The sequence below is a fragment of the Sander lucioperca genome, chromosome 3 (genome assembly GCF_008315115.2).
Source record: "Sander lucioperca isolate FBNREF2018 chromosome 3, SLUC_FBN_1.2, whole genome shotgun sequence".
Lineage (NCBI taxonomy): Eukaryota > Metazoa > Chordata > Actinopteri > Perciformes > Percidae > Sander > Sander lucioperca.
In genome coordinates this window covers 7,241,245-7,251,000 of record NC_050175.1, presented here as the reverse complement: position 1 = coordinate 7,251,000, position 9,756 = coordinate 7,241,245, and the positions used below count along the sequence as shown (strand labels likewise).

At 42.7% G+C, this 9,756-nt stretch overlaps 1 protein-coding gene across 3 annotated transcripts in view; it reads left to right on the top strand.

The window, feature by feature from the left end:
- Positions 1 to 9,756, top strand: part of wdhd1 (WD repeat and HMG-box DNA binding protein 1) — a 28,075-nt gene continuing 18,319 nt past the window's right edge. For 2 of the 3 annotated variants that reach the window (XM_031323744.2, XM_031323742.2), the window contains exons 1-9: positions 1 to 115; positions 453 to 548; positions 1,988 to 2,099; positions 2,224 to 2,375; positions 5,975 to 6,086; positions 8,321 to 8,371; positions 8,474 to 8,569; positions 8,732 to 8,824; positions 9,002 to 9,108. In XM_031323744.2, the coding sequence (XP_031179604.1) occupies positions 472 to 548; positions 1,988 to 2,099; positions 2,224 to 2,375; positions 5,975 to 6,086; positions 8,321 to 8,371; positions 8,474 to 8,569; positions 8,732 to 8,824; positions 9,002 to 9,108 (800 nt within the window). In that variant the 5' untranslated portion in view covers positions 1 to 115; positions 453 to 471. Of the gene's footprint in view, positions 236 to 452; positions 549 to 1,987; positions 2,100 to 2,223; positions 2,376 to 5,974; positions 6,087 to 8,320; positions 8,372 to 8,473; positions 8,570 to 8,731; positions 8,825 to 9,001; positions 9,109 to 9,756 lie in introns of all 3 variants that reach the window. The other variant, XM_031323743.2, reaches the window with a different exon arrangement.

The following is a 9,756-nucleotide window of genomic DNA, read 5'->3' as shown; positions in this document are numbered from 1 at the left end:
TTGCGTCATGACGTAGCTGGCGGGAGTTGTGACGCTGCGGTTCCTTGTTTTTGACGCAGCGCGGGAGATTCAGGAGAAGAAGAAGGGTCTGTGGAGACAGTCAGCCGGGGGATTTGTAAGTTGTCAGACCAACTCTCTTCTCGAGCCATAACTAGTTAGATAACCTCTCCGTTTAGTCTGAGTTGAGTATCCCGTAAACACTGTTTATCGATCCGACCGCTGAGTTTAAAATACCGTAAGTTAGCTAACGTTACATTGGTTGTATTGTTAGCGATGAAGTAGCTCAACTCCTCGGCTATAATCTTAACGTTACTTATCTGAACCAGCTATGGGAGCTAATGAGACAGGGCAGTGGATAACTGTGGTCTACACATGTGTCACAAATGTGAAATGTTCACGTGTTAGTCCTACCTTCACGTATTGGTTACTGTTTGTGTTTTTCTGCTCGTCAGTGTGGAGGTTTTGTGAAAAATGCCTTGCGAGAGGAAGCCGATGCGCTACGGCCACTCGGAGGGACACACCGAGGTCTGCTTCGATGACTCCGGGAAGTAAGTCACATATTATGATGTCTTATAAAACAGGCCTTTGGTTGACCTGTCCCAACTTTATTCATGTTTTTGTTTTTTTATGTATTAGTTTATTTAAATTGTGCACTGTGTTTCCTATTTGTACCTATCATATTGTATGTTTTATGTAAAGCACTTTGTGATTTGTATCTGTGAAAAGCGCTATATAACTACATGTAACTTACTTACTGAATTTTAAATGTAACGTTAACTTACCTCTTTACTGTCTTGTTATAAGTTAGGTGTTCACTCTAGTCAATTTTGCTCGGAAATGAAAATATACATATTTTGAGGAACACTGGTCACTCCATGAGTCTAAAAGATTTTTGATATTGTTTATTTTTAAATAGAGCACAACTTGAATTTGCTCAGCGAGTCACTCTGGCGTTGAGTAATGATGCTCATTAACTATGCCCTTGTAGCCGAGCTGCACCAATCACATCGGTGTATCCGATATAGGCGGGCCAGAGGCGAGCTAAACAGATGACGACAGTTTAATCTACCAGTTAGCTCCGCTGGTAGCTAATGCTGCGTTCATAGACATCGGAAAAACGTTTTTCCGAGTGAAAGCGTCATCATTCACGTCCCTTCCTGTGGGAATCTGAGGTGGGAAACTCGGGCTAGATTTTGCTAACCGAGTTTCCCAGTTGGTGACGCGTTGTTGACAACTGATTTTGACTTTGGTTCACTGAACATATTTCAATGACAATACACTTATTTATTGTGGACAAACGCCTCTGCTGAGAAACATACACAGACATGACATGTTTGAAATTATTCATAAATAGGCCCATGTATAAAAAACAACACCTTATCCGTGTCCTTTCCCGTCCGTTGTCCTGCAGATAACAAACACCTGTCCATGTGCTGTTTGTATGCTCGCATAAGAAAACAGCAGCAAATATTTTGTTATTGTGGCCTCCAGGTTTTCACACACCTGATGCTCTAGGCTACGGCCAACAGTTGGTGGCAGTCATGGAACAAGTTGTTATGCCAAACGGCAATATAACAGAAGAAGAAGAACATGCATCCCGGCCATGTGAACGCTGGCAGTCGGAAAAACAACGTAATCATGGGGGCAGTCCCTGTTATTCCCAGGTGGCATGAACGCAGCGTCACCCCGTGTATTGTTGTGATTGGTCCTAGTGTTGCGTGCAGTGAGATTTTCAAATGCATGCTTGGTGCCGCCCCTCGAGTGGGGCCATTTTCATTACTTAATGCCAGACCCTTAATCTTTCAGATTTGGGTCTGGATTTCCAGGCTAGTGTTATTGTACACTTAGTTTTAAATTCTAAGTCTGACCCTCTGTACAGTCTGTGGTTTAGATAAAAAAAAAAACCAATTTGTGTGGAATCCTCATTTTGCACAATAGTAAATTGACTAAAAAAAAGCCCACTTGACCATGATGACATCGTCCTCAGGTTCATTGTGACGTGTGGGAATGATGGGGATGTTCGGATATGGGAGGGTCTGGATGATGACGATCCAAAGTTCATCACTGTCGGGGAAAAGGCGTACTCTCTCGCACTCAAGGTTGGCCATTTATCTTCTGGTTGTTTTTTTGGGATCTGTGATCATGTTTGATTGATTTCTACTGAGACCTTTTGTAATGAATCGGCTGTCAGAGGAGGATTGAGATGTGTTCGTCCCTCCACAGAACGGCAAGTTGGTCACAGCCAGCTCCAACAACACAGTGCAGATCCACACGTTTCCTGACGGCGATCCAGATGGCATCCTGACCCGGTTCACTACCAACGCCACACATGTCGTCTTCAACAGCAGCGGCTCCAGAGTCGCTGCCGGATCCAGGTACTTATGATCGCTTTTAGAAAACAGAACAAGAAGCAAGGGAAAAGGGATCGCATTGTTCTGTCCAAAGGTGGCAAAATGTGCCTATTTGCACATCTAAAGCTTTCTAATTTACACATCATATCTCCCGTACAAAACCAGAAAGTTGTGGTTTTATGTGGAGTTGTGCTTTAACTAGTTCCTGGTCAGGCGTGACAAGTCTCCGCTGGTTCCCAACCAAAAAATAGGTACACCACATTATACTTTTATTTCTGTTTTTGTATGGTGCTGGTAGGTTGTTGTTGTTTTTTCAAACTTTTGGACGGAGGCAGATTAGCTGTTTCCTCCTGTTTCCGATCTTTATGCTAAGTTAAGATAACCAGCTTCTGTAACTGTAGCTTCATATTTATGGTTCAGACATGAGAATGGTTTCTTCATCCAACTCTGAACAACGAAGTAAATAACTACATGTCACATTTGACGACAAAGTGCTTGACAAAAGAAAAGAGGCAACCAACCCAAAAACAGACATCAACACAGACTTCGGAAGACTTAAACTCAACAAAATTGAAAATTATTATTATATTAAACAGGTGGCTGCTTTTTAAAGGTGCCCACAGATATTAAGTCCAAAGGGAGAGAGTTTAGGAGCAACAACCTTGAAATCAGTCTCCTTTAGTTTTAAGTCTGGACTTCCAGAGCCTTAAAGGGGCGCTATGCATTTTGAGCCATTTCTTCGCTGTTTTCTCTCTTTTTGCTGGCAGGTTTCTCTATAGAGCTCCCCCTACAGCTTCGGAATAGATATTTGGCAGCTCTTATGTTTACTTGTGTCTGACTCCTCTCTCGGTCAGTCTGCTGTTTCCTCTTTCTCTGTTCCTCTGACAATGCTTTCCTAGCTTTCTGCTTCTTTTTTGCCGGCTCAGCCATGACGATAGTGTGAAAAACTCCATCGCTACCTTGTTAGCCGGTTCCTGAATGGGCGTATGTGTGCTCGCCGGCCCAAAGTTGCAAGGGTGGTTTTTCCGCTCACAGGCGCTAGGGGGGAGCGAGACGACCACCATTCAACCCGAAAAAAAGTCATATAAACATTCCAATGACTCCGAAGCTGTTCAGTTAAGGTAAATTAAGCTAAAAAAAAACTGCATAGTTCCCCTTTTAAATTGGATTCTGATAGGAAAGTAAATAAGCATATTCCCCAAAATGCCAAACTAAATAAATAGTAATAGATCGATTACTGAAGATCTGCATTAACTGAGTCTCTTGAAACCATTTCTACATTGGACATTTCTATTTTGAGATATAAAAATAAATAAAAAAACCTGAGCGCAGTCTGTCAAAAAACTAACTACTGAACTTTTGCTAAAGCTGCAGGTTGCAGACAGCGAGCTGCTTCAAAATGTTCAAAGACACCTACAATCACACAGCCTGGTAGGTTTCAACACAGACTCGTCGCTAACTGTGACAAATGTCCAATCATAAACTGTGCCGTCTTCGGTGTTGCTCTATACGCTGACAGCCAGCTAAACTCTCTCTCCTGACATCAAGACTCTGAAGACAGTCGTTTCCACGTCCACAGGTTTAATGACGTTGCAAGGAAAGTGTGAAACTGTAACATACAAAGACCGACTAATCAATTCTATGCTAGCTTTTAACATACAATATAGCCAAATGTTCAGAATGTAATTTCATCAATTCAAATATTTCCTTTCTACCGTTACACAATATAATTCATAACTATTAAACTGATTGTGATAGTGATTATGCTGTACAAAGACATTTTAACATGTAAACATTACATTTATTCATACGAGAGTAGCCTGTCCTATGACTTATAATTACCTAGCAACCATGTAACGTTAGTCATAGCACTAACGTTAGCGATTATGGACATTTCTAATATAAACTTAACACAAAACACTGACATCAAACTAGAGCTGGGCAATATATCGATATTATATTGATACCGTGATATGAGACTAGATATCGTCTTAGATTTTGGATATCGTAATATCGTAATATGACATAAGTGTTGTCTTTTCCTGGTTTTAAAGGCTGCATTACAGTAAAGTGATGTCATTTTCTGAACTTACCAAACTGTTGTAACTGTTATATTATTTGCCTTTACCCACTTTGTCATTATATCCACATTACAGATGATTATTAATCAAAAACCTCATTGTGTAAATATTTTGTGAAAGCACCAATAGTCAACACTACAATATCGTTGCGGTATCGATATCGAGGTATTTGGTCAAAGATATCGTGATATTTGATTTTCTCCATATCGCCCATCCCTACATCAAACTAATGATCTATGAACCTATGTAATTATTTAAAACAGTGAATGAATACATACCAACGATGCTACTCTAGGCATAAATGTAGACAAATGTAGCTGTAGTTGGCTTGGTACACTACAACCATAAATCACTGAACCGTTAGTTTGTAGCGTTCGTTTACCTTCCTTTTTGGCCCACCCATGAGAAAGAGAGAGGCATCATGTCTTGCAAACGAGCGAAGCATGGCAGTTGGTCAAGGCCACACCCCCACCCTCCACCTTGCCCCCCCTCTCTCCTCCTCAATAGCTACAGACACAGAAATGGCACATACTAAGGAAAGCTCATTGTGGGACTGGCTCTAGTGGCTGTAATTCTGCACCAAGGCTGAATTTCGGGAAAGAGACTTCAGATACAGTATTAGGGGACCACTAAGGTCTATATAAAGAGACTCCAGATACAGTATTAGGGGACCACTAAGGTCTATATAAAAGAGACTTCAGATACAGTATTAGGGGAACACTAAGGTCTATATAAAAGAGACTTCAGATACAGTATTAGGGGACCACTAAGGCCTATATTTTTTTAATGAGCCATAATAATAATAATAATAATACTAAAAAAAATCACATTTTGATTTGTGATATTCAGTTATGAGGACGTTCATCCGACTGGGCAGACATCTCTCGCCAGTGATCCCAGAGAAGAACCAGAGCTGAAAGACAAGCAAATGTCACTTCTCCTCTACCAAGCGATGCGTGTTCCCTCCGCTCCGGCTTCTCCTGTGGCGGCTGGTGAAGCTGTTGTGCGTAACGTGTCTGTGTTCAGTATACTATGACTAAACCGGACTAAGATCTCATTAGATTCAGTATTGTTGTTCCAGTTCAGAATGAGCTGCACATGGAAGTGTACCTGGATGATCTTTCCACCTCACAGACAGAGCAGCATGTTGGATTGCCTTCTGATTAGTCTAGATTAGAGATGAACGTCTGTTTGCTACCAGAATTGATTTGCCCTAAACAGGTTTATCACAGCAATAAAAGCCCAGAGCATGGCACCTCTTGATGCTGCTATTTTCACACCGGTAATTTCTCTGGTGGTATTGATTGTAGAAATTCAGGCATCTGAGGCTGTTAGGGCAAATTTGGCATCTGCTTTCTGGCAGACGTTGGAGGAAATCAGGGTTATCTTCCTTTGTCTCGTTCATTGATTTGACAATTTGCACTTGTGCTGGGTCACAGCTGATGTGCCCCTTCCCTCCATTCCGTCGCTGGCGGTCACGTGTGAACACAGATTGCCTGCACATGCCAGTTTGCACATATTTGTTTCTCTGTTTTCCTCCAGTGACTTCATGGTTAAGGTGGTGGAGGTGTCGGACAGCAGCCAGCAGAAAACACTCCGGGGCCACGAAGCGCCCGTCCTCAGTGTCACCTTTGACCCTAAAGATGACTTCCTGGTGGGTAAACTTTTTTTTTTTCTCCGGAGTGTTAGAAATGCAACACTGAGGCTGTTGGCTGTTGGTGTGCTGATGATTTTGAAAACACGGTCTGAAATTAGCATCCCCAGAAACTCCAAATGAAGTTAAAACTTTGTGTCGAATTATAAGCTGGGCAGTATTTTAGGTTTTAAATCAGTGGTTCCCAAAGTTGGGTCCGGGGTCCTAGAGGGTATTCCAGGGGGTCCCCAGCAAAAAAGGGGAAATAATTTACACTATAATTCCATCCTTAAAGAAACATGCCAACTTATTGGGACTTTAGCTTATTCACCGTAACCCCCAGAGTAAGACAAGTCGATACATACCCTTCTCATCTCCGTACGTGTTGTAACGGTGTCTGACGATTCCACCGGTAGCTTAGCTTAGCACAGAACCTGCAGGTAGCTGGTTCCAACTAGCCTACTGCTCCGAATAAGTTACAAAATAACGCCAACATGTTCCTATTTACATGTTGTGAGTTGTATAGTCACAGCGTGTACAAATAACAAGGTCACATGACACACAGCCATCTTCTAACCGTATACATACTGGGAACTATATTCTCAGAAAGGCTTGCTGCAAAGCAAATCACTCCGCCCAAGTAGCAGAAGTAGCAGTGCTAGGCTAAGCTACCGGTGGAACCGTCAGACAGCGTTACAACACGCACGGACACGAGAAGGGTATGTATCGACTTGTCTTACTCTGGGGGTTACGGTGAATAAGGTAAAGTCCCAATAAGTCGGCGTGTTCCTTTAAGTAACAATGGCAGAATGTATGACTATTTTGGTCATTTGGTTCATACACGTTCTATAATAAAACATCTAAAAGCAAAAATCCTATTCAGATGGGTGTTTGTGGTCTAATTCATTAATTTAGGGGTCCTTGACATGAAAAAAGTTTGGGGACCGCTGTTTTAAATGAAAGCACTGTACTTGATTCTGTTCATGAAATAATACTGAAATACAGTGACATGTTTTTAGAAAGATAGATATCTATCGATCCTGAGGGAAATGTAAGCATACAGTAGCTTATACGATGCATACAAAACACCGATACACACAGGAATATAGAATAGAAACGTAATCCTAAAAACAGCAGTGAGTGAAGATACAGCAAAGAACGTAGGGGTGTGAATCTTCACTGGTCTCACCATTCAATTCGATAATGATTATCCTGTCAACTATTTGATGTCACGATGCGTCACCTCCTCAACATTGTATATTGCTACACATGGTTTTCCATCGACAAATTCAAGCAGTCAGATATATATGAAATCCCCGTTTTATTGTATCTGTTCTTAAAAAAGACACTTCCTGAATGTAGCGACGTCTGAACACAGACAAACAAAAAATGCAGCGGCCGGAAAATCAACAAGTAACATCATTGGGCAATAATTGATTATGGTCTATCACTGCGTCGATGCAGAATCGTCCAGGTCCGCATCGTGATGCGTCCATGCAATGATTAATTTCAACACCCCTTAAAGAATGTACACACAACAAAATCAACACTCTGTGGGCCCTATCTTGCACCCGGCGCAGCGCAAAGCCCAACGCAAGTATCTTTGCTAGTTTAAGAACGACGCAGTTGTCAATTTCCCGTCCAGCGCCCACGTCGTTTAAATAGCAAATGCACCTGCACCCATCTTTGCGCCCATGGGCGTGCTGGTCTTACAGGGAGGTGTGTTCAGGTGAATTCTTGACGTCTTGCTATCTTGAGGCAGCGGAAAGTGATCGCGCCATTGACCAACAAAAACCTGGTCTAAAGTCAATAGCGCAGCATTTCATTGTTATTTTAACAGAGCATTAGTAAAATGCTCCTAGGCTCGTGCGCAGAGCGCGCGCACACTATGCTTGTTACACCCCCAGGGAAGACAGCAGCACACAAACATGCAAAAGATTACAAATAAAAATATAACGGTGCAAATCCTCCATCATAATAGCAATGCGCCAATGTACAAACACGCCTGGCTTTTAAAGGGAATGGGAGATGATCTCTGATTGGTTTATTGCATGTTATGCCCAAAACACACCTATGAATTAATGAAGACACTAAGTACAACCCTTTTGAACCATGCGCCCGGCGCACGGACCCTTTTTTCCACCGTCAAACTAGCAAATGTGGATTTGGACACGCCCTAAACGCATCTGCGCCATACGATTCGATCTTATCTAATTGCAATGAACAATTGTAATGATTCATCTGCTCTCCGTCAGGCGTCTGCCAGCTGTGACGGCTCCGTCGTGGTATGGAATATCGAGGAGCAGGTACGTCGGCGTTTCAGCACCTCACACTGAAATATTTTTCTAAAAATGTGCGCTCCATCTGTCCAGCCTGTCAGATGCTGATCTGCTTTTGTGTCTGTTCAGTCTCAGCTGATCAGTTGGCCTGTGCTGCAGAAGACCAATGACATCAGCAATGCAAAGTCTCTGTGTCGGCTGGCCTGGCAGCCCGGGACGGCAAAGGTCAGTGACACAACTCTTTGAGCCCGGTGTCCACCATTACATCTGCGTCTCTCCAGCACTTCCTCAGTGCAAACCACATCAGTGATAAATCATCGATTATGATCTAATCAACAGAAGAGGCAAATCTAACCCTAAAGAAAAATTGTCCCTGTGTGCGCTCAGTTTTTAGCAGTTCCTGTAGAGACGAAGGTGCACCTGTACGAGCGAGGGTCCTGGGACCACGTGAGCACTCTGTCCGATGATCTTCAGACACAGGTGAGGTCCAGGTGAACATACACGTCATGTTCAGGGTCAAGTCGTCTAACATGAAAGGCCACTCCACACTTGTGAGACTCATACAAATCATAAGCAGTCTTTCTGTGCTCTCTTTTGAAATCTGATTATGTTCTCTCTTAGTTTAGTTATTCTTTTTCCTTCCTGTTTTCTGTGCAGCTCATCAACGTGGTGGCTTGGTCTCCGTGTGGGCAGTTCCTGGCAGCTGGCAGCGTGGGGGGTTCACTAACAGTGTGGGATGTGAACAGCAAGCTGTGTGTGGAAAGGTACGCAACACGGACGTGTGCAGAAGTTGAAAAACTGGTTTCAAATGTCTATTTTGTTTTTTTTGTTGGAATGGGATGTAATTAATCATCACTGGTGAAATTTTAATAAAAGTTAGTTGTACAAAGCAACCTGTTATGCTTTGGCTACACCTCAATCGTAACGTATGTGGACTGTTCACGGAGCGGATGTACCGCAGAACGTATCGTTTAACTGGCTACACCTGCAGCGCACGCGCGGCGTAGGATTGTGTGAGTCACAGGCGAGACGGTGAGCTTTTGGGATTGTTGTTTCTTCAGTTTGGAGCTATTATCAGAGAATGCAGGTGAGGGGAAACAAGAAATAAAAACAGTAGCTCTCAAAACCAAACTCCCAATACGCTCATTACGCTCAATACGCTTGATTGTCACTAAGTCATTTCCTGTATATTGAGTTTACTTGAAAATAAATAGACACTTGCATGCACACACCTCGCTTATAAAATAAAAAAGTCCTATTTTTCTGCTTGTAGAGCGGATCGCTGCGGTGCATACGCACCACTTACACGCTGCTCTCATGCCCGGTGTAGCCAGTTTCATTGATTATAGTGGAAGCGTAGTGTTGGAGCATCCGCTCCGCTTATGTTACGCATGCAATGTAGCCGGCTTGTT